This window comes from Podarcis vaucheri (genome assembly GCF_965113315.1).
Source record: "Podarcis vaucheri genome assembly, chromosome: 10".
In the NCBI taxonomy this organism is placed as follows: Eukaryota; Metazoa; Chordata; class Lepidosauria; order Squamata; family Lacertidae; genus Podarcis; species Podarcis vaucheri.
Window position 1 is genome coordinate 60,412,642 of NC_138748.1, and position 25,507 is coordinate 60,438,148.

The window sequence follows — 25,507 nt, forward strand, 5'->3', positions numbered from 1 at the left end:
TGTGTGTGTAAACAAAATCAAAAACTGCTTCTATAAAATTAATTTTTTATTCTTTATTCAATGTATTTGTCTCATAAAACAAATAGCTCTAGGAGACTTCCACACACACACAGTGTTAAGTTTAACAATAAAATATCAGTGCTCCAAAATCTAACAGAGAAACTGCAATAAGCATTATTATTATATTATTATTATTGGTCATCATCATCATCATAAGTTATATTAACTCCTTCCCATGAGGCATCCCAAAGTGATTTACAATATAATAATGCATATAAAAGTTTCATATTCGAAAAAGTTGAAGCAATATATAAAAACGATTAAAAATCAATTATTAATAGAAAACCAATTTAAAACAGTAACAGCACATAAATAAAATCAGTTCAAATCCAAGACAGGCGCCAATTGGGATGAAGATTTTAGAAGGCTTGTTGAAAGAGGGACATCTTTAGGGGGCATCGGAAAGACAAGAGACAAGCTACCTTCCTGGTATGCAAGGCCCAATTCCAATCCTGCGGAATGGACCCCCTGATGAGCTGGAATGTGCAGGGTGCCCTCTTCTGCAGAACAGAGTGATTGGTTGGGTGTGCAGAGGATGAGGCAATCTCTTGGGTATCTTGGTTCTAAGCTGTACAGGGCTTTGTACACCTGCACCAGTGTGTTGAACCTAGCTTGGTAGCTTAATTGGGACCCAACGCAATTCTTTTAGCAGTGGCATCATATGACAGCAATTCTCCCATGGAGTCCAGCATCCTGTTCCTACAGTGGCCAACCAGATGCCTGTGAGAAGCTCGCAAGCAGCACCAGAGCAGAACTTCAGCCTTCCCACCTGCAGTTCCCAGCAACTGGTGTTCAGCCCTACAGCCTCTGACAGTGGAGGGAGAACATAGCCATTGTGGCTAGGAGCTGAAGAGGAGAGCTGCCCACCATGTGGGGGCAGTCCCACAAGTCCATGTCTAGTCACTGTTGGAAACAAGATGCTGACCTAGACAAACTATGTCCTGCCCAGAAGGACTTTTGTGGGGTCATCCTTTATACTGGGCAGAAATTTAGGCTCCAAGCCTAGATGCAGGGCTTCCTTCTGAGTAGGTATCCACAACATGCACTTAAAGCACATGACTTTCCCCCCAAAATCCTGGGAACTGTAGTTTGCTCCTTGTAAAACTGTCCCAGCACCCTCCATAAAGTACAGTCCCCACGATTTTCTTGGGGGAGCCTTTGAATGAATGGCATGGATCAGACTGCACGGTCAGGTTGCAATTCTTCCCACGCTTTCCTCGAGTTTATGAGCGCACGGGTAGGACTGTGCTGTAATCAATCCATCAGATGCTTCCGGCTGGACTTTGATACTGCTCCTAAATCCGTCTGTTTGCCTAGCAGTAATGTTCGCCTTCTCCAGAAACAAGGCGCAGCGGCTCCTACATGAGAAATGTCCCCACCTTCCCGGAATGCTGCGCTATCTCTCGCACACATATGCAGCACGGTGCTCAACGGTACTTAGTTTTCGCCCCCTCCGGAACCGTGGCAGAGCATCGCAGCCTTTGACGCAAACTCCCCAAATGACTCCGCTGCCCGTTGACTGCCACCGACGCTCGGGAAGTGGGCGATGGAGAAAGAAAAACCCAAAAAATAAAATAAAAAGGCGGCTAGTATAAATACGATAATTCACACACACATTTTGCTATGGCCCATTGACTAGCGCCAACGCGCGTGCATGGTGGGGGGGGGGCGACGACGACATGGCCTCACTTATGTGTAGAGATTGCCTGCGTGTGTGAACTAGTTAACGATCCCTTAAAAATAAGCATTAAAACGGACACAACACCCCAAGCCCCTCTTCGCCCTTCCAGGAGTTTTTTAAGCAACACGGGAGCGCGTAACTTCCGCTGGTCGCCTATAGGAGGCGCGCTGTTGGGTTCCCCCCTCCCCACTTTAATTTCAAGGCGGGCTTAAAGAATCCACGGTGGGCGGGGCTTCGCGGCGCGCGTTCGCGAGCCACTGAGTCGCCTCCGGAAGGCGGGAGGGAGAAGAGCATCGAGGAGGAGCGTGGCAGGAGAGCTCGGTGCTGATTGGCGGCTGATAAGCCCTCCCCATGGGCGGGGGGGGCTCAGCTTCTCTCCTCCTCCTCCTCTCCTCCCCCCCCCCGCCTTCCCCCAACTGTCTTTTCTCACTCACTCCAAGCTCGCGCCGCCGTCCAGGTGTTTTCGGCTGGCTGGCTCGCTCGCGGAGGCGCGCGCGCGGCGGCTGTGTTGACGGCGCGCGGCGCTCCCTCCCTCCCTCCCTCCCCCGCCCATTCCCACTGCCTCGCGCTCTTTCCTTCCCGTGCCCGCGCGCGCGCCGCTTTCGCTCCGGCTGCTGCTGCCGCTACTGCCGCCGCCGCCTCCTCCGCCGCCGCGCTCGGACATGGCGGCGGACCTGAGCGCGGAGCGGCTGCGCTCGCTGCCCGCCTGCTGGAGCTACGGGATCAGCCGCGGCGGCCGCGTCTTCTTCATCAAGTAAGCGAGCGAGCGAGGCGGGAGCGAAGGCGGAGGGAACGGCGAGGGACGCGAGGCGGGAAAGGAGGGATACATGACCCTGAGGGGAAGAAGAAGAAGAGGAGCGGCTCCGGGGCTGCCCGCCCGCCCGGGGTGGGGGCGTCGAAGGCGGCTATGTGGAGGTGGCGCTGCTGAGGCGACCCGGGGTGGTTCTGAGGGAGGGTCGTCGTGGTCGCCTTTAGGGTCCGGCCGGGGTCGGGTCACCGCCGCGCGCTCCTGCTCCTCCTCCTCCTCACCTCACGCGCCGCCCTGTGTTTTCTCCCCTTAGCGAGGAAGCCAAGAGCACGACCTGGCTGCACCCGCTGACGGGAGAGGCGGCGATCACCGGGCACCGCCGCAGCCCAGGTAAGGAGAGAAAAAATACAAAACAGCGCAGCCCGCTCGGAAGCGGCGCTAACCCCACTTTCTCCCTCCCTTTCTCTCTCCCTCTCTTCTCTGTGTGTCATTCTCTTTCAGCCCCCCCCCTTTCCCGTGTCCTCACAAGCCCTCCGTGGAAAAGAGTGTAGAGCTATCTTTGCAGGGAAGGTGGAATAGAGGGAGGAAAGAAAGAAAGAGGCGGAGGTGGGTTTCTCGATTTCCCTCCCCGACTTACCTGCCTAGCCCTTCTTTTCTTGCTCTCCTCTCACACGCTGTTTTTCTCCTACACACAGGCACACAGCCCCTCTCTCACACCCTGCTCCTCCTCACGTGCTTAAAACCTTCTTGTGGACTTGAAAGCTGACACCGAGTCACTCTCTGTGGCGCTTTCCTCCTCCTTTAAACATTTTGCCTGGAGGTGCTGTCAACTCCTCTCTCCATGTTTAAAAACCCTTCAACTTGGGCGAGGTGGGCTCTTCATACAAAAGCACCACAGTGAATCACCCCAATTCCCACATGCCTGTAAACCCTTCCCTCACTCCCGTCTCTTGTCCTGGGGGGGGGGACTTCATACCACTTCTTGTCCCCCCTCCAAATAGAGCCACCACTGAGTCACACTTGCCACATTTTAATCCCTCCAATTTGTGGGGGGCTTCATATAAAACCACACACACATTTGAGCTTTACCTCACTCAATCCCTTCAATTTGGCATTGCAGACCCTCTTCATATATGCCTGTCTCTGCTACCTCTTGGACCACAGTTCCAATCTTGACTCAGCCTCTGTCACTGGGTTTTCCTCTACATGTGCTTAAAAATCACTAAACTCTTACAGAAAGTCTTGGCTCAGTTTTCTTCTTGCTTCCAACCATAATCCAGTTTGACTTGTCTGTACCCCTCATTAACTTTACTTAACCTTTTTTTCTTCTTTTGCTGTTGACTGGAGCTTTTGTCCTCACCTTCCTTGGGGAGGGGCAAAATGACAACTCATGCTCAGTGATCACTCATCTCCCCTCCCCCGTTCTTTAATAGGCCCTTTTCTGTCTCCCTGTAACCCATCTCTTTGCTCAACTGCTTCCCCATCTAATTTCTCCATTCATTTACTACATGTTTCCAAAGTAGAGAGAAAATTCTCTTTCACCAAAATGCTTTGGCTTCACATTCAAATTCAGGCCACAAGCCTGGTACTAATAATTTGTCCTTCTTCCTCCACAAAAAACTCCTAATGACCGCAATGACCCACCATTGAAGGGCACTATTTTATGCTTCAAAATCTCTTAACTCCCTCCCTCCCTTTTCAATGACCACTTGAAAGGAGTGTACAGGTATACTATCCCACACCCTTTGAACGAAAACTAAAACCAGCTGTGTCCCCATTCTCCAAGTACCTTGTGTTTTCACAGCATCTTTTGAGCTAGTTGTCTCTGACCCTCACTTTGTACACATTATCCTACTGCTCTACTGTAACTTTCCTTCCAATGAGCCTTATAGTCTGCATTCTCAAAACTAACTGATCCTGCCACCCCCTCCCCATGGGCCCTCTGTCTCTTCAATGACATTTCCTTAATTCCTAAATCTTCTGTTGATAGCCCAGCCTCTAGTCTAGGAAGTAAGGAGTGCACACTTCAGGCTAACTTTGTTTGAAGCTGGTCTATAGTGTGACTGCAAAGTACAGATTTCACATCCAATGTGAAAATGGCTGTCTTCTGCTTTTCTGGCTTGGATGAACATATTAACTCTTGGTGGGAAATGACACACAAGAGGCTCAAATGCCCTTAAGTGAAATGTGTGACACTCCTCAATAATTTTAACTCCAGCAACTCTACTTTCCCTAAGAACTGACTCGTAAACATCATCTTTGTCCGGCTCACCTCTATTAGCGTACTGCCATGCCATCCTAGTTAATTAAATTGCACTGATTCACAATACCAATTAACCCTTAATCTCACCCACCCCTAACTAGGCAGTTTTCTTTGCTATATTTCCCATTGGCCTTCCAGTCCTTCACTATCTCTGTACTCCTAAGCAGTATTTATAATAATAATAATAATAATAATAATAATAATAATAATAATTTATTTGTACCCCGCCCATCTGGCTGGGTTTCCCCAGCCACTCTGGGCGGCTTCCATAGAAACCAAAACACACTAAAATATCATACATTAAAAACTTCCCTTAAGATGTCTTCTGAATGTCAGGTAGTTGTTTATCGTTTTGACATCTGATGGGATGGCGTTCCACAGGGCAGGCGCCACTACCGAGAAGGCCCTCTGCCTGGTTCTCTGTAGCTTTGCTTCTCGCAATGAGGGAACCGCCAGAAGGCCCTCGGCGCTGGACCTCAGCGTCCGGGCAGAACGATGGGAGTGGAGACGCTCCTTCAGGTATACTGGGCCGAGGCCGTTTAGGGCTTTAAAGGTCAACACCAGCACTTTGAGTTGTGCTCGGAAACGTACTGGGAGCCAATGTAGGTCTTTCAAGACCGGTGTTATGTGGTCTCGGCTGCCGCCCCCAGTCACCATTCTAGCTGCCGCATTCTGGATTAGCTGTAGTTTCCGAGTCACCTTCAAAGGTAGCCCCACATAGAGCGCATTGCAGTAGTCCATATTCTCAAATGTCCAGTTTACTAATTGCCTTATTCACCCCCCCCCAAGTATATCTTCTTCGCTGACTTGTTAGCCATTGGCTATCCCTTACTGTTGTTATCCTCATCTGTCATTCTGCTGTGCAATTTTTCTTTAGTAACCAACCCCATAATCCCTCTCTCTTCTTTGGGAGACTAAACCCATACTAATCTTTTCCCACTTGGCTCCTGGATTTCAGCTTCTGAATTGCTATCCCTGCCCTTGCTCAGCTAACCTCACATCTGTTTTCTTATCAACTTAGTTGTGTTCCTCCAAAATCTAGCTACTACCCTGCTAAGCTGCAGAGAAATCAGCAGCTCTCTTAATGCATCTTCTTCAGTGGCCACATCTCCACCCACTGGACAAGCTTTCTGCACTGCTTTAAGATCTTCAACATAGCCAGATGAAACTTTAGCAAGAAGCTGTTTCTCCCTTGTCTTGCTTCTTGGATCTATTCCTACTCTGTTTGTGCTGCCCTATTCTGTTCTGCAAGTAGATAAAACAAATATAGACATTTATAAACACTTTGTGCAGTATGGCTATAGGGAAATTTTTATTTTCCTCAATTAAGGGACAGGTAATTATTCAGTATGATCCTGTGACAGTTGCCTAGCCATTCAGGCTATCTGAATGCATTGTAGGCTAATGGGAGGGAAATCATATTTAGCCAGCAGCACCCAAGTGCAGGTTGAATAATGAATCTCGCTGCAATGGTGAAATGTTCTCCGCAGTTAAAGTGTTACAAAAGTCTGCTATCAAAAATGAATTAATTGTACAAGCTTTCAGTTGTCTTGGTTGATGTATACGTGCTCTTCTACCTTTTTGTCTGCCTTTTTTATTATAACTGCTATGCTTCTTGAAAGTAGCTCACAGCCAATGGATTCCTCTTCTGCACTTTCTTACAGTCGCCCAGTCTGTATGCTTAAAGCTTCCTCCCTGAGCAGAACACAAAATCATCTGCTCATAGCTTTTCAGCATCATGATCTCTAGAGCTTGGCATCTAATGATGACTGCTTTGTGAAATTCATAGATAGCACTCAGGTGCATTCTCCTAGAAACATTCCCTCTCAATCTAGGATAAGAGAGTGGGTGGGGAATGGTGAGACTGAGAAAGTGGGGGCAGGAGCTTGAGGAATAACTGGGGAGGAGAGCAAGGTAGAATTTGTCTCCTTTGCCATTTGTTTCTCTGGAGAAGAGTAGCAGCAGAAAGAGGAAGAGGGATTGGCTGGAAAAGGGATTTAAGGCAAAGCTTCCAGCTTTTCTACCTGCTGGCATAGTACACTGGCTGTTGAGAGGTGGGTATTTAGAAATGCAGTTTTTGTTTTTCATTGGTGTAAATACCTGTTGTAGGGAAAAAGGAAAGAGAGGGCAGCCTGGAGACGTTCTTGTTTGCATGTTTCTTATTCACACATTACATTGCTCTTTTGTCTTTACTGCATGTGACCTGGGAGAAATTTTGGAGGAGAGGTTCTTGTGTTCTGTTTATCACCCTTCCTAGTCATATTTGTGAGGAATGTCTTAGAATAGTTTATTTGGAGGTCAGTGTTGAATGTAGTTGCATTTCACACCTGGCATTCATTAAGTGATGTATGTTCTCCCACTGTGTTTAAGCTTTTTCTCTCTGATCACATTTAGAATATATTCTGTTTCCACCATGCACATTGTTACTCTGCTTCATCAATTTGCCAGTTATGCCAAAACATGTTAGCAACTTTCATGAAAAGTCAGGGGTTTTTTGTTGGCTTTTTAGGTAATGAACCAAACTTATTTTTTGGCAAATGGAATGCTTCATACTGCTGGCATGGTGAATTCCGAATAGTCTTATGATAATATTTGGATAACTGATCGTACTAATATACCAACCAGACCTGCTGTTCTTTTTCTTGCATGGGAATGAATGTGGAAAGCTTTTTTACTCTAGCTTGTATAATATTTCCTGATACAAGTTTGCTGTAACTACTGCTTGAAATGCCTCATATTGGCATAAAATATTTCTCCAAAAGATTGTATCTCGTATAAACATTTTGGTTACTAGACTGGTGTTGTTCTGTTTCATGCTATGTACTGCAGCTTAAAAAAGACAGGTGTTACGTATCGCAATAAGCAAAGCCAGATGTATTAAGACAACAAAGGAAAATACAGTACTCTTGGCTAAGTGATTATTTTAGGCAGTGAAGCTTATGATTAAAACAGCATACTGTTTTAGTAGTCTAGTTTTTTTCTCTGGTTTTGCATTTTTCTAGTGGAAGAAGAGGACAAGCTTTGATTTTGATTCCTCTTCTTAAAAGAGCCTTTAGTGATTGATGCTCCATTGCCGACTAGAGAGAAACACCGTATTTCTCTTCCTCTGCCACTGGATTAGTAGTGAGAATAAATTCTCTATAGTATTGTCTGGTCTATGAACACTTGCAAGCTCAACTTGAAGATATGGCAAGATGATGTAACTATGCTGTCATAACAAATAGCTTCTGTTGTGATTCTTACCCAGCTACCATTTTGGAAGTTCATGACTTAGAGTGCAATCTTGTTCTTAGAGTGACTTGTGTTCAAATATGTTACAGCTGATAGTTACATGACTGCAAGTAGTGTCTAAAGTAATATGTGCATCTCAACTAGTACTGATGTATGTTACTGATGCTAGACAAAACTCCACGTGGTGGAATATAAGACAAAGTCTAATATACAAATAGTTTCAGGAATATTTGTCTAAGAGACCAATCCAAGCACAACATCTGTTGGGATGGGTGAATTAGGATCAAGTGGATCTTATTCTCAGCCAGACTATGCTGATGTAAGTCCCTCACCCTAGCCCACCCACATCTAAGCTGGTTGATCCCAAACCAGTGTATTTTACACAAGGGATGCAGGTGGTGCTGTGGTCTAAACCACTGAGCCTCTTGGGTTTGCTGATCAGAAGGTTGGCGGTTTGAATCAGTGTGATGGGGTGAGCTCCCGTTGCTTTGTCCCAGCTTCTGCCAACCTAGCAGTTCAAAAGCATGTCAGCGCAAGTAGATAAATAGATACCACTGTGGCAGGAAGGTAAATGGCGTTTCCGTGTGCTCTGGTTTCCATCACAGTGTTCTGCTGCACCAGAAGCGGTTTAGTCATGCTGGCCACATGACCCGGAAAGCTGTCTGTGGACAAACGCCCGGCTCCCTTGGCCTGAAAGCAAGATGAGCGCTGAACCCCGTAATTGCCTTCAACTGGACTTAACTGTCCAGGGGTCTTTTACTGTACCTTACTTTACACCAGCATAAACCCTGAAAAATTAGCATGCTGGAGGAGTGCTGTGGGTGGAACTAGGTGGGGAGAGGTATAAATTAGATCCTAACTATGTTCAGCTGTATCATATGACCTGCAAGCCAATGGAATTTACACCAGCAAAATGGCGGTACGGTCATACCTCGGGTTAAAGTAGCTTTGGGTTGAGCGTTTTCGGGTTGCGCTCTGCAGCGACGCGGAAGTAACAGAATGCTCAAAATGACGTCATGCGCAGACGCAGCAAATTGCGACCCATGCACACGCAGACGTGGGTTGTGTGTGCTTCAGGATGTGAACGGGGCCCCGGAACGGATCCCATTCGCATCCAGAGGTATCACTGTATATATCAAATTCTATTTTAAAGACTTGTTTTCCCTCTGTCATATTAAAGCTGGCTCAGTTAGCAGTGGCACCACTTTTGAGTTTGGATCTAACATACTTTATGTGGGTGTAAAGCAGAATGGCTTCCCCATACTTATTGGCTGTTTTTTTGAATTTCAACCACTAGTAAGTGTACAGATAAAAGCATAGATTAAAAATGCACTTGGTTACATTCAACTGGTTCTGTCATGTGATCAAATGCTCTTTGTATTGCTTCTTAGACCTACCCACAGGCTGGGAAGAGGCCTATACATTTGAAGGTGCAAGATACTACATAAAGTAAGTAAGATTCTACATTTAAATACATTATGGAATATGCTTCTGAATCTCCGTATGGTCGTATGTCCCTTATGGAATTATATGCTGTGCACATTGAGAGTAGTGAAATGGCTATATGCATATGTGAAAGTATCCTGTAGAATGGGATTTTGGAATGTTAATGGCATAATTGTATGATAAAGATTTCAAGGAGGGTAGACTGGCATTTGTGACATCGTGTCTTTTTATTTTTGCAGTAATCCTCTGAGGTAGAGTAGACTGTGAAATAGCAACTTGTCCGAGGCCACTTATGCATGCATCTCATGTTCGTAATGCTCCATAGCTGTGTGGGAACCTGATTTCACATCAAAACTTAACACTCTCACTCCTACATACCACTTAGATCATTACTCCACTTTTAAATATATTAACATATATTGCTTACACCAAGCCATGCTTAATTCTATTTTAAACTTTCTATTTGCCAGAGGTTTCATTGTCTTTTGTTGTGATTTATACAGCTGGGGCCCTAGCTTTCAGGGATTTATAATGTTTAAAGTATTTTGAATATTCTAGACGAAAGTTGTACCCCCAAACAAAGTTAGCCTTCAAAAAAAGACAGGATAATTGTGTGGTTACTATGCGGTCGTGTTATGCTTCAGTAAACTGTGTTGAAAAATATTGGGTTGAACCCAAAAGTGTCTTCTGCTTGTAGAAGGTATCTGCTGTTCACAAAAGTGCTGTTTTTAAATATTTCATTGGAAAGATGTACAAGAAAAAAGAAACTTTATCCAAATATGTTCTTACACAAGCAGAAGCATGAGACCCATCATAGACCTTCCTATTATCACAGTTGGAACATGTTTCCCTTCCACTCACAGTTCAGTGTTTAACATCTGCTGCAGCAGAAAGATTTCCTTGCTGCCAAAACCGTATTCAAAAGCATTTGGAGTTTTAGGGGGCTTTAAATCTTGTCTGGCTTAATTTGATCTACACCTCGCATTTTACAGCATGCCTCCAAGTGATAAAGTTTTTCCCACGGATCATTATATGTTTTGAGTTGTTCAGTTGGTTTGATGGGTAATATAGCTAGATATTTATGGATGAGGAAATACTTTAAAATCCCTGTCCTTGTCTGTTGCTTGTCTTAGCTCTTTAGTATGCTGCACACGTTCAAGCCACGCCTTGACCAATTATCTAGAGCCATTTCAATTGACATTTAACCCAAGCTTTGGCATGGAAAATGCTTTGGAATGATGACCTGTGTCAGGAGAGACGTGGGGCCCTGTTAATTCTCCTTAATCTCTCAGTAGCTTTTGATACCACTGGCCATGGTATCCTTCTGGAGTGGCTACCTGAGTTGGGGTGAGCGGCAGCACTTTGCTGTGGTTCCAGATCAACTCGGATGATTGTTTCCACAGGCTGATGCTTGGGGAGTGCTGCTCAGGCCCAGAGAGTCTTCTTTGTGTGTTTCTGCAGGGTTAGGTTTTATCTTGTATACGGTTTAACTACTACACGAAACCACTTAGTGGAGTCATCTGGAGTCCTGGAGTACATTGTCAGCCAGACAGTCTGAGTGCATGACACCAGCCCTGGCCCGATTTCATTGGCTACCAGTTAGTTCCTGGGCCCAATTCAGAGTGCTGGTTTTGAGCTTTAAATCCTTATTTGGCTCAGGACCCCAATAGCTCAAGGACTGCCTCTCTCCATATGAACCAACTTGGACCTTGTGATTGTTATCTGAGGCCCTTCTTCATGTGCCCCTTCTTTGGGATGGTGATAGTGGCAACATGATAACAGGCTATTTCTGTGGTGGCTCCCTGCTTGTGGAATGTCACTCCCAGGGAAGCTTCCCTGGTGCCATCATTACATAGCTTTCTCTGCTACATTTGAATTTCTTTTTTTGCCAGGCCTTTGGCTCTTATTAATCTGTGCCTTTCTTCTGGAATGTTTGATTCCTACCCCCCACCCCCTTTTTAAAAAAAAGATTGTATTGTAGATTGTTGTTTTTCTTTCATGTCTGTTTAAATTTAAGTTGCTTTGAATCACCTTAGTAAGAAAAAGCATGCAATAATTTTTAATAACAACAATAACAATGATCATGCTGCATGTTGCCTTATCTGCCTTTCACCCTGGGGAGACAGGCTTGCAATAATAGCAGAGAACAGGTCTTGTGAGGACTCAGGGAAAAGATTCTGTATGGTTTTCAGTTTTAACACCTTGGTTTTTACTTGAAGCATAAAGACTGTGGCTCGGTGCAGGGCACATGCTTTGCATGCAGAAGGTCCCAGGTTCAATTTTTGGCATCTCCAGGTAGGATTGGGAAGAGACTGCCTATTGACTGACAGGAGTTCGAGGTTTTCAGTGTAGATGGCATTGAACTAGAGTGACCAGTGGTCTGACCTGGTGTAGAACAGCTTCCTATGTTTTTTATTTATTTAAAAAGAATATTTATGACTGGGAAGATGAGGTAAGAAGCTATAAATGTTCAGCTTTTGTGTCAAGTCTTGCTTGGAAGATAGTATTTGCAAAGCCTTGGGGTAAATAGCTAATATGCATTCATGTAGTCCCACTAATATTGTTAACTTTACAATGATTGAGTGCCACAGAGGCTGCAATTCTAACATGCATATGTTTGAACCATTGAAATCCATGGAGTAATGCTTGCAGGATTGGAGTATTGGGCATAAAAGTCATTTTCTGCTGGAGACTCTCTCACTTTATCTTGAGAGTTAGATGTTCCAAACCATATTTGAGTGCTTACTGATATCTGTCCTGTACATTTCTGCGTACTAATTTCTGCCTTTATCGTGACATCAGGAGAGAGGAAGGGATGTTCCTTCAAGGCAGTTTCAAACATGTTTCTAAAGGTCTTCTAATGGTTATAATGCAGGGTTACATGTTTAAGTACCTGAGTCTGGTTCTCATTGCTATTCTGTCCTTTTCCCTGTATCTTAACAAGTGTGGGCTTGGCAAGAGAATAGTTTTTTCAACAATGCAAATGTAATCTGAGGCTGTAGTCCTGTGCATGCTTACAATTTCCAATGGTGTGACTTGCATATGAGTAAATATGCATAGGATTGTGCTGTAAATTACAGAATGCATCCTATCTTCTCCTATTTATAGTTAAGCTATTAACAAACACTCCTGTTTTCCTATATGCACTGTTCTACTTCTGTACAGTTCTTATATGATGTAAAGCTTTAGCATCGACCATGGTATCCTTCTGGTGTGGCTGACTAAGTAAGGGGTGGCTGGCACATCTTTTCAATGGTTCAGGTGGCATGGAGTACCTTCCATCAGCTTGGGCGGGTGGCCCAGCTGTGCCCCTATCTGGGCAGGGATAACTTAACTTCTGTTGTCTATGCTCTAGTACCCTCGAGATTAGATTACCGTAATGTGTTATATGTAGGGCTGCCTTTGAAGACTGCTTGGAAACTTCAGTTGGTGCAAGCATCAGTGGTTAGGCTGCTCACTGTGACAAGGCAGTTTGAGCATATTGCACCAATTCTGGCCTGACTGCACTGTCAGTTAGTTTCTGGGCCCAATTCAAAGTGCTGGTTTTGACCTTTAAAGCCTTAAACATCTCAGGAACGCAATGCTCAAAGGACTGCCTCTCCCCATATGAATAAACCCCATATGAGGCTCACTTGGTGCCTTTGTTACATATCTTTAGGCATGAGGTGAACATTTCTCTATAACCAGGCCTTTAGCTGATTAACCTTCTATGGCCTTTAAATGTATTTGTGAGAGGGAGGCTATTGGTTTGTTTTTGTTTTATTATGTATTTTGTGTTCTCATTTTGTATTTTTATGTTGTGAACTGTCCTGTGATCTTTGGATGAAGGGCGGTATACAAATTTATTTTTAAAAAGTGCTCTTACTGCTGACAATTTTTTTTAATCATTTCATCTTACAGCTTTTGTGGCATGTTAAGTACAGGATGTTATCAGAACTGCTAATTGAAAGACGTGTTGCTGAGAGTACTTGAACATCAACTTGTTCTGTTGTCATTGAAATAATTATCTAAATATTGTTCCAAAGCTCAGAAAAGCATATGTTCCCCTTCTCTGCAGCACTCTTGGCAAACATGGGAATAGGGTGCTGTATGAATCTGCCTGAAAAATATGCATGTTTTGGAGAGTGCATTGTGTTTGCAATATACTATTGCCATATGAATAGCAAAACTTCACTACTGTGCCACATTAGGCTGACAGTTTATCCACTTTTGTTGGTGACATGTTCTTTCATAGGCAGGTGCAAGAATGTTCTAATAGCTGGATTTGAGATAATATCTCTCAACAAGAGCTCCCCTTAATCCTTACTAGTTGAAGATTGATTTTTGCTCTGCAGCATGAATAATCAGATTCTTTATTAAATTGTAAGGGCACTTCTATGGTTTATCAAAGATGGAAGTTTACACTGGCATTAACTAATTGGGATCCTTTTCTCTCCAAGCAGCAATCTTAACTATGGCCTGATTTTTACAGTTATATAGCAATGATGACAGCTTCTCCCCCTTCCCAAGCTACACTATTCTGGATCTCAGGCCATACTACTTTCCACATATGTTGTCCACTGTGCTGGGACTTAACACTTTCCACGTATATTTTCCACGAGGCATGAATAATTTGGTTAAAGTTCCAACTATGATAGTTGCATAGGTACAGCTTATTATGGGGGCTCATACTACTTAACTATTTTAGATACGAAAAGGGTGAGATTGTGAACCATGCCTTCCACCCTGCTCAGCAACTTCCTAGGCACACAACCACAAAAGCAGACAAGGGTCTTCCAGGGACCCTGCCCATGGCATGCCTCCTATCCTGCCCCCTGCAACATATGCAGGGATCCCAGCCTTATAACCCTGGAAGGGACCCTATGCAAAACTATGGCCAAGGGGAAAATACATGCTCACAAACTCACTCATGTACTCCATCTTCCCTGACAAAAAAGATTCTTTTGATTTCTGACTTAAATGATCCAATAATTGGCATGTATTCTGTGTGTGGAAAAGCTTCAGAAAAAATACCAATGAACTAAAGCATCAGTCGTCTTAAATCCAGGGAGGCCTTCAAGCCATTTTGGCTTGATGTGAAGTAAACACTTATTAAAAATAGATCATTTGAATCAGAATGCACTCATAGAGCTGAACATAGCTAGTCAAATGTTTATGTATTGAATATTTCAGTGTTGTTCAGCATTTGGGAAGGGGGCATTGCACTGCTGGCAAGTATCTGTGAAAAGGTTATTCATGTGAGCAGTGCCAGAGGAAGGAGATTCCACATACATATACCTCGTTGGAAAGGTACTGGAAGGATGATGGAGCACATGGGTAAGAATATTGTTCCCATTTGTGCTCTGTAGGCATTTTCTTATCCATCATGTTCATAGCTGAGCTTGAGAAAGCTGGAGGGGGGTGGCAGTTTTAATGGCGGGGCAGTGGTAGTATTATATAAGAGGGACCCCTTTTGCTTGCCACTCTGAGCCTTCCAAAAACTCTACAATTGCCCTCCCTCAAAACATAGGTTAAGGTAAAGGGACCCCTGACCATTAGGTCCAGTCGTGACCGACTCTGGGGTTGCGGCGCTCATCTTGCTTTATTGGCCGAGGGAGCTAGCATACAGCTTCTGAATCATGTGGCCAGCATGACTAAGCCGCTTCTGGCAAACCAGAGCAGCGCACGGAAACGCCGTTTACCTTCCCGACGGAGCGGTACCTATTTATCTACTTGCACTTTGACGTGCTTTCAAACTGCTAGGTTGGCAGGAGCAGGGACTGAGCAACAGGAGCTCACCCCGTTGTGGGGATTCGAACCACCGACCTTCTGATCGGCAAGTCCTAGGCTCTGTGGTTTAACCCACAGTGCCACCCGCATCCCTCCCTCAAAACGTAGTGATGAGCAATTTGCTGTTAGCCATATAAGTAGTCTAGCTTTCTACAAAATACTGTATTTTCAACTTATCTAAGCCTATGATATTCTTATTGGGGATATAATTAAATATAATAGGCCCTATCATTCTAAAGTTATTTTTGAGTTTATATTCATTTATTGGATATGTTTGCTAATAGAACTGTTCACTGCTTTCCTGCATGCATTCATTGAATATTTTTTCCCCTCTGGTTGTAATTGTAGCCCATTAGAGGGCTATATGAAAATGTGTGTAAGATTAGGAAACTTAATGACAATAGTAAGTATAATTTCAACATGCTGGTTGAATAAGAATATTTAATGATTTTGCTTTCAGTGTACATAATATGTTATGCTCATCCATGTTTGAAATCAAGCCTTTGAAAATGTTTTTTGGTGATGCATCTAATAAGTTCTTGGTGTGCTTAATGGGTGTGTTGCTGAGAGTGGTATTGTACTTTTATGGCTTTGATTCAGTAAAACATGCTAGATAATTGAGGTTTTGAGAAAATGAACGTCAAGTATGATTTTTTTTTTTTTGCAGATATTGGATAAGTGTTTCAAATTATATGTCGACATTTTGACTCATTTAAGAGGCTATGATTATTCATTGGGCAATTGTTATCCATATTCTTATCTGTTTTCTTCTTGGAGCTTGGTTCTGTGCTAATTACAAATGGGACCTGAGTTCCAAAACACAGACTGGTAAATAGAGTTCTGTTTGCTTTGGGTAATAAGGTTTTGTCTGAAGGTTGTGATAGCATTTTGTGTTTAATGAGCTTAGTGAAGGATTTCAAATTTTATTGTAACTTGGATTAGAAGAAGAATATAAATACTGCAATTCAATAATATGGGTTAAAAGAAAAATCTCCTGCAAAGCCTTAAAGACCAAAACAATAGTATTGGAGATTTAAACATTTTTATTTACAAGATGCTTAAAAAAAATCTTGCGCAAACACACACACACACATTCCCTGCAAGCAAACAGATGTTAATTGGCAACAGTGAAGGTCAGACAGAACATGAGTGTTACATTCATGAAAATCTTTGTTTCTAACTTGTCAGTCTTTTAGCAACCATAAATGACAGGGAGTTTGTAAACGTTGGTTTCATTGGCTTACCTCTATAGTTCACAGCCCTTTTTTCCTTGTTATCATTTTATTTTTCACGGACATTGATGCTCTGTATAGAAAACATGTATCTTGAACCAATTTTATTTAGTTGTGTTTTGGGGTCAACAGGGAGTGACCTAAATCTTGGGTGATGTATGTGTAGCATTTTCTCTATGTGATGAGGATTTTTGTCCCACAAAACTGTACCAGTTTTCCTACATTAAGCTTTTCTCTTTAAATAGTTTTAAACTTCTCTGAGAAATAAGGACATGATTTCCCTGTGGCTACCAGGGACACATGTTGTAGCCAGAAAGGAAGAATTGTGGGGAGTGGCAGGTTGGCAGAATAGTGTTAGGGTGTCTACCATTTTCCCCTCTGAGCACCTTTTTTGAAGAGGGCACATGAAGATTTTTTGCTGCTTGTAGTCAGTCTATGGGTGGGAGAGTTGCGGCTGTGTGACTGCAATTGCTATGGAAATAGGCTTTTGGTAAATTTGACAGGTCTTATAATACAAAATCTTCCTAGTCTGGCAATACTGCATTTCAAAACATGATCTACTCTCACTTATAATAATATTGAAAAGGTTTCATTGAAGTTGTGGTCTTAACTCTTGCATTGACTTGAAACTTAAAATGCTTCATCTATAGCATTGGACATGTGGGCTGAGATCTCAGCTGAGCTTTCAAGTTGCTATATTGTCCCACAATTCCCTGTTTGAGTTCAAGGAAAGTGAACTGTCTGGAATGACTTTTGCATGCCTGGCACCATATAGAGTTTGGAAACATAATTAACTTGTCTCTTGTGGTTGAGTTGCAGCATATGGTGGAGCAGGTGGCACTAGAGCCATAGTGGCATCATAATAATATTTCTTCTGTATTTTAACTTGTATGCTGTTTTGGGTTCTCCTTTTTCAACTTATTACTGCCCTGAACAAGTACATAAACAAATTTCCCATCCTGATCACTCTCATAGTGGCATATGTTGTTCCACAAAGGGGAAAGAGGTCAGACATTTTGAGAAATGCTGAAAAGTTGGTTGGCACGTCAAAGAAAAAGAAAGATGAAGTAAGTATAAAGGGATTGGGGATGAAGACATAACTTTTGATGGATGCAATAATAGAATAATGAATGGTATGGTTTTTGTAAAATATGCAGGGATTTATGATATGTAAAATGAACAATGGAAAGAAAAGGGAAGTCATTGATATCTTAAGGATGTAAAACGAGTATTTTAAATTGTAAAACAGAAAATTCAATAAAAGAGACATGGCTTCATCTTTCTCCTACCTTGGGGTATAGGGTGGCATATAAATAGTAGTAGTAGTAGTAGTAGTAGTAGTAGTAGTAGTAAATAAATAAATAAAAATAAAATAAAAAATATATTGAAGGACAGGGTTTATAGTTGGAGATGTTGTGTAAATTGGGATGAAGAGTCAAAGGCCAGGTTGGCTAATGTATATTGGTTTAATATTGGCTTTGCTTAACAGACCCATATTGAATTTTTCTTTAAGAGGTATTTGACATTATTAGCTAATGATTTTTTTTATTGAAAAAGTAACTTCATAAACTGTTTATTTTGAATTGTTCAATTTGAACATAAGGTCAATCTAGTTTATTTCGACCAAGACAGAAGTTGCTGACAGCTAAATGAGAAGTTAGGAATAATGTTCCCCCAAACATTTTGAAAGGAAGAATCAGAAATACACCTTAGTACACCATCTTACACAATGCATCTAGTTTTGGGGGTGAGAAGAGAAAAGGCATAGGATAATAGTTTATTTGACCCACATTTACCCATCTTGTTTCTTGCATTCACTGGCAGCTGTCTGCACTTGTGAAATAAGTTGCTAATTGAAACATGGTAGCACCTTTTATTTTCCCAAGGTAGATACATCCTTAGGATGCTTTAATTATGAATGCTTCTTGTCAAGTTCTGTTTCTTTGCTAAGTGCAGCATATAAATCTATGAGATTGCTATCCTAGATAAGGGTCTTCAACCGCTATAGTAATACAGTATAAAAGTTCATTTACTTGGCTACTTCAGGCTACACTTCGTCTCTTTCAAAAGTCCATATTATAGCTGTACTTAAATACTGAATGTGTGAAATCCTTTCTTGGATTTCCCTAAGAACTTGTTTATTTTTATCTGGGATCCCTTACTTGTGGATATTGTTAATGTGTAAGAGAAAATGAAGGGGTATAAACATTCAGCAAAAATGCACATCCTGCCTACTTTCTGAGAAACTAGAGACTAACAAGTCATAGTACTAAAACAATATTTTAAATTAAAACAAACCCTGTTAAGTCCATTCGTAAGAAACATTTAAAAATCCTCTCCAGTAATAAATCCAACAGTGAAGCCTAAATCCAACAGTGAAGCAAAGACAGAAAAAGAATAAGCTGAAGACCCTTTTGAAAAGCCATGTATTTACTAGTTGTCTGAAATCATATGGTGGCAGGGTCTGACATGCCTCCCTTGGCAAGGCATTTGAGAGAGTGGGTGCCACCACAGAGAATGCTCTGGTTGTCATCAGCTGTGTCTCATAAGGTCAAGACATCTAGAACAGGGTCTGAGATGATGGTTGGAACATGGGCGAGGTGGGGGTGGGGAGTTTGAAAGAAGACTGTTCTTAAATTGCCCAGGTCCCAGGATTAACCACCCTTGAGTTTCAGAGGCAGTGCAGGACCATCAAAAGCATTTTATAAATCCAAACAAATAGATTGCTCTGCCTACTAGCAGTATTTCTGTTTTGTGTGAATTAAGGCACGACTTTTTCTGCCCCCCTCAAATCCTTCATACGTATAGAACAGTGATTCAGCCTTTCAGTTGCCTTTCTAGGATAGTTAGAAATGAGATAATGAATTGATACATAATAATAATAATAATTTATTATTTATACCCCGCCTATCTGGCTGGGTTTCCCCAGCCACTCTGGGCAGCTCCCAATCAAATTTTAAAAACACAATACAGCATTAAACATTAAAAACTTCCCTAAACAGGGCTGTCTTCAGATGTTTTTTAAAAGTAGGAAATTATAATTATATATAATTATATAAAATACTATTATTAGTATTAGTAAGTCATCAATGTATTGACAACTGCATAGTTCTAATCTCTGCATGAACTCCCCCAGTGGCTTCATGTTGATATTTAGTATGGGGAACAAGATAGAACCTTGCAGTATTCTTTAGGCCAATTTCGAATGGGAAGAGGAGCAGCTTGCTTTGCTTTGCTTTGCTTTGCTTTGCTATTTTATTTTATTATTTTATTTTATTTTATTTTATTTTAATTTAATTTACTGCCAAGATCACAGTAAAATACAAGAACATAAAAATACAAAATGAGAACACAAAATACATAATAAAACAAAAACCAACCGGTAATCCCCCACCCACAAACACAATTAAAGGCTATAGAATGTTAATCAGCCAAAGGCCTGGTTATAGAGAAACATTTTTGCCTGGTGCCTAAAGATATGTAATGAAGGCGCCTGGTGAGCCTCCCTGGGGAGAGCATTCCACAAACGGGGAGCCACTGCCGAAAAGGCCCGTTCTCATGCTGTCACCTTCAGGCCTCTCAAGAAGGGCCTCAGATTATGAACACAGGGTCAAGGTTAGTTCATATGGGGAGAAGCGACCCTTAAGGCATTGTGGTCCTGAGCTGTTTAAGGCTTTACAGGTCAAAATCAGCACTTTGAGTTGGGCCTGGAAACTAATTGGCAGCCAGGCCTCCACCAATCCCTGTCTAGATAGGGCTCAGCTGGGCCACCAGCCAAAGATGATGAAAGGCACTCCGTGCCACTGAGTCCACCTGAGCCTCAGGCAAGGGATTCAGACCCCATCAAGAGCAGGCATCTGCCCATTTATCTGGTCTAGGGAACCACCCACTAACATTACCTCAGTCTTATCTAGATTGACCTTTAGTTTGTTGGCTTTCGTTCAGTCCATTATCCAGGCAAGACAGCAGTCCAGCACCTCTACTGTCACACCTGCAAAAGTAAAGGAGAAACAGAGCTGTGTGTCATCAGTATATTGCTGACAACGTACGGGTGCTCTAAAACTAGCATCACCTTTTGGGTCTCATTTTTCAGATATGAGTCAAGCCACTTCAACATTGTGCTCCAATTCCTGTATTTTCAAGATGGCCCTTCACTACACAGCTGTTTTGAGGACCAAAAATTAATAGTTCTTCACAGTCATAGAAAGCTCTGCTGGACAGCACTGGCGAAGAAGTAGGACTTCTTTGCCACCATTGCTACATTTGCACACTAAATGAAAGAACGTACCAGTACTTGAATATTATTTGTGAAGAAGTCTCAGACTGCCTTACCTTAGAGTTTGGATAGCTGTAGTTGCCCTTGCTTCCCTCAATTTTAGATCATACTGTGGAAATATTTTGCATGGAGAATATGCTAAATCATTTTCTTTGACCTTTCTGGTGTGTGTAAAAAGTAATACAGTATTGGGTGTAATCATCCATAATATGAAAACTAAACTCTACTCTATATAACCAATTAAATTAATTTAAAGCTGCTTAATGTTATGAGACTGAAATTAAATTGGATTAATTGGGAAGATGCTTAAGGCACTAAAGCCAATTAATAATCTCACTTAATTTTTAAATTGCTCCATAGTTTTTCCAAGGCTGATGTTTCATTCCCAGCCTTAGTTTTAATTGTTTATTGAGTTTCTAGAAGAAGCAGATGAGTTAAGCATGGCTTCTGTTCAGAAGCTGTCACTGGGAAGTGGTTTATTTCAAACTATTTGAGTTTTGGTATCTAATGCTTAAGTGAGAAGAAAATGCTGTGATCAGAAATAAACAAGGCTTGATGTTGTGAGTGCTGCAAAGAATTTTCAGCCTATAACAACAACTGTGGGACAAACTAGGATTGTTGTTCTTTTTACCTGTTGGTTTTACCTGCATTTCGGAAATTAATTAAAAGGTGAACAAGCAAGCACAGGAACTTTTTCATGGAAAGAAGAAAACAAGACAATATGTTTGATTTTAAAGGCTCATAAAACTTCCCTACTATCTGTTACTGTGATGGAATTTACTTGTGTTCTGTTTATGGCTTGCTGAATTTGATCAAAGACCAGATACAGTATACAGTGAGGTAGTCATTTTTCTGTATACATCAGCAGTATGCTGGTTATTCTAGCTCTCCTTGTTCATCAAATTAGCTGTGTTATCATCAAACCTGAGGCAGTATATTGTGGAATAGACAGGCTGAGCTGTCATATCAGGTGTGTTCCTGCGTGGGAGGATACCAGTGGAATTCTGATTTGTGAGTTTTTGTTGGAAACAGCTAAATCCCCACAATCTGAACTGCTATGATTCGTGCTTGGATGCTACCCAGCATCCAAGGAATGACTATTTGAATATAATTACTTGTGTGCAGCCATCCTGGAATGTGATTATCTCTCCTGTTTCTTCTTTACGTTTGGATTTGATTTCCTGGATTTCCCTCTATTTTGTTCCACCGCAGAACGATTGGGAATATAGGTTTTTGGTAGGGTTGCAGATTTTAAAATCAAGCACTGCACTGGTCCACTTTAAGAAGTAGTTTGGTTCCAGAAAACAAAATCTTAGTATGCTCAACTTTACAGGGGATGTCCTTAATTGAACAATCAAAAAGTTGTGCTAGAACAGTAAATATGAATGGTGTTGCTTTAGGAGCACTGTTAAACATTGTTTTGACAATTAGATGTTTTTATTGCAGGAAAAACCATGGATAAATTGTCCTTTTAAATATTTTGGGACAAGCCATCCAGAATTTACAAATGTTAGTATCATAGCAGTGTATTCTAAGTCACAGTTTCACAATATGGAGTGGACTCTTCCTTGAAGGACACAAGAGACTGTAATAATGAGGAATGAAGGGTTTTATTTATTTATTATTTATCAGATTTGTATACTGCTTGTCATCTGATATTCACAGGGTGGTCAGCAGTTGTGTATTCTGTAGTTTTGCTGAGGTTGAGCCAGCAGTCTTTTCAGTTGTTCAGCAGTGCAGGGGGGAGGATTTCCCTTTCTGATTTCCCCTCTGCTGTTTCCATCACTGTGTGGCTCCCTTTCTTGCCCCTCAGACTCCAAGTTAACACATCAAATACATATAGGTCAGTGGGGGCCCAGTGAAAGCCAACAGCTTTTGATGGGGATTTGTGGTGATGTTGAGAGGAGGGAAGCACAGTGGTACCTCGGTTTACAAACTTAGTCCATTCTGGAAGTCCATTCTTAAACCAAAGCCATTCTTAAACTGATGCGCACTTTCCCCAATGAGGCCTCCCTTCCACCTGTGCCCTTCCACCGTACGTATTCCCTTCTTAGACCGAGGTAAAGGTCGCAAACTGGGACACTGCTTCCGGTTTTGCGGAGTTCATAAACCGAATAGTTTGTAAACAGGGCTGTTCTTTAAACTGAGGTACCACTGTTCTTGGAAAAACCAGTGGCAGCTTTTGCACTCCCTGTGTTGATTTGAAAAATGTAGTGTGCATTCAGAAGGAAAACCAAAGTAAGGAGCTCCATTGAATCTGGAACAACAATCAAGAATACAAATCTTCTGCTTTTTTGTTTATTCACTTAATTAGTTAGGGCCAATCTTTACTGTTTGTCATATGGTGTGCAAGTTTTAAAATAAATAAATGGCTGACAGGGTGGTGAAGCTGTATTAGGATGGTGGTGTGAGGAGCTTTAAGCTTTCCCCTCCCTACTACTGTCCCAGATAGAATGGGATATAACTGGGATTGTGGAGTAGGCAAAGGATTAAAGCCACCTACCTTCTCCTTATGCCACAGTCCTAGTGGCTTTCACACACACCTGGCATTGGCTATTTGTGTGTGTGTTTTTAAAAAATCCCCCATGCTGACTAACCACATAACAAATATTATGTCTTGTTTGGTCCTTGGTTTGCTGTTAACGGTATTGTTGATTTATATTTGGGTTTACAGAAGTACCTAGGGAGGAAGGTGAATTGCATGAGTATTGAATGTTGAAGAGTTTTCAGACTTAAATCTATTATGTTAATAAGCTACTTTTTGCATCAGTTTTCTTTTTACTTTTTAGTTTGTAGGTTTTTTAAAAAAAATCAAGAATTTTTTATTTTAATCATCAAAGTTACAATGTGTGAATGATTATTGCTTGTGCAAATGAAAGGGGCAGGGATGTGTGTTCAGAATTTTTCTCCCCAGATGGGAAAGCAGGGTGGAACTTTCCAAATTTGTGTTGTAGTCCTCTAGTATTGGTTTAAGGCAGGTTTTTCTATGTGATAGTAGGACCACTGATCATCCATGGAAGCCAAGCTTGTAAGTCTAAGCCAAATGTTACAAGGGCATTTGCCTTCTCCTTCCTCTAGAATACTAATATATATGAATAACAAGGCTTTTTTTCTGTTTCACAATTGAAAATGTCTAATTGTGCAAAACAGCAAGATGTTTTTTGTGTGCTACAAACACAGGCAAGGTTGGGGAAAAGCTGGAGAGTTAACCAGTCTGGCATGTTACCAGCTTGACTGTGCAGCTGTCTACACATCCAGAAGGATAATGCAATGTGTATGCTTTCAGAACTGGAAAGAACTATGTTAAATCTGTACCTTTAAACACTCTTGCCACATGATTCTGGCGTGGTTGAAAAAAATCTGTGAATAATCTGCTTTGTGCAAATGGTCAATGCTTGTAAGAGAAGTATAGCAGTATTTTAGAGGGTGACATTAAAATTGTTGTGGAAACAAGTTTGAGCATTTTGTACATTTGTGTGTGTGTGAAGTGTATTTGTCTTCTGTTTCAAGGTATGTATTATGTGTAGTCAAATGTATAGAGTTTGCAGTGAAACAAAACAAAACAAAACTGATGCTCAAAACCATTTTACCTTCTATAGGAAGTCTTCCATGACCTTTACCAGAGGGTATTCTAGAATTACATGTCTGGCAAAACATTCTAAATTGGATGCTGTGGGAAATATAATCACCTTGGTAATGAAACCCATAGAAAGTGGGTTCCACCTTGTCAATTGCAAGATGCCCAGACCTGTTTGTCAGGAAATGCCTGCTTTCCAGTGCCTCAAAGCATTCTCATTCCTATTTAGATAACAAAAACTATTTGGCACCCCAATAAGCAGTTCACATGCTAATATTTCCTCCTTCCCTTCAAGCAAGAGCCCTCCTTCCTTGTAGCTTCAAAAAAAATTCACTTTCATTGAAACAGTATCATTCCTATTTTCCAGACGAAAACCACATAATAGTTCTTCAATAAGAATGGGGGGGGGGGACCCTTCTAATAGGAAGAGTCTGACCTGGGCAGTGGGATCCTGCTGATTCCTTGGATAGAAGTTTTGTTTAGCCTTAAACTTTAATTGTCTTCCCTGTGACTGCTGCTGTTGCAATATATGCCATGGGTAGAGATGCAGTCTGCCTGAGGTGTTTTTATCCAGCAGCTCCCTTAGTGGGCTTATAGATCCATTTTCCTGTCTCTACATGACTACTTGCATTTATTTTTGGTGATTCGCAGTTTCTCATCTCAAAGATGGGTTAACCATCTGTGTTGGTTAGGTGTGGGGTTTTTTGTTACTGAAGTGGTTCTGGCAAGTGAAATAGTTCTGATCATTTAACAAAACTGGAATCCTTTTCCTGTATAAAACATGGTTGTGTGAATGTGTGATGAATGGTAAGGGGAGGGAGCCTGTTGCCTTGAATTCTGGTGCTTCTCCTAGCAACCATTGTGAATTGCAGTGCATATACATTTGCAAAGGCAGTACAATGCACTGGTTTACAGAGCTCTTGAAAGAAAAACAATATACTGTACCGAGGGACCTGCCACAAACAATGTTTATATACTTTGCTTTTTTTACAATAAGGGTAATTACTTTCAGTCTCTGTTTATTTTAATTATCATTAGGTGATTAATATCTCATAGCTAGCTTAGTTTACATGCAGCTAAAATAATGAGCACTAGAAATATTTAATTTTGTCTCATGAGTCAGCCGTAAGTTAAAACAGCACAATTTACAATAAGCTTCTTGTTTGGCTCTGTCCAAGTCCTAAAGTATTAAATACTAAAGTGATCTCACCACGTTCCCAACCC

The 25,507-nt window shown here is 41.8% G+C and overlaps 1 protein-coding gene across 21 annotated transcripts in view; it reads left to right on the forward strand.

Moving 5' to 3' along the window:
- The first annotated feature begins 2,354 nt into the window (after positions 1–2,354).
- The window catches only part of PLEKHA5 (pleckstrin homology domain containing A5), a 174,392-nt gene continuing 151,239 nt past the window's right edge, over positions 2,355–25,507 (forward strand). For 12 of the 21 annotated variants that reach the window (XM_082238750.1, XM_082238771.1, XM_082238765.1 and 9 more), the window contains exons 1-3: positions 2,358–2,495; positions 2,803–2,879; positions 9,375–9,432. In XM_082238750.1, coding sequence (XP_082094876.1) covers positions 2,404–2,495; positions 2,803–2,879; positions 9,375–9,432 — 227 coding nt within the window. In that variant the 5' untranslated portion in view covers positions 2,358–2,403. Of the gene's footprint in view, positions 2,496–2,802; positions 2,880–9,374; positions 9,433–25,507 lie in introns of all 21 variants that reach the window. The other 9 variants (XM_082238756.1, XM_082238757.1, XM_082238759.1 and 6 more) reach the window with 2 other exon arrangements.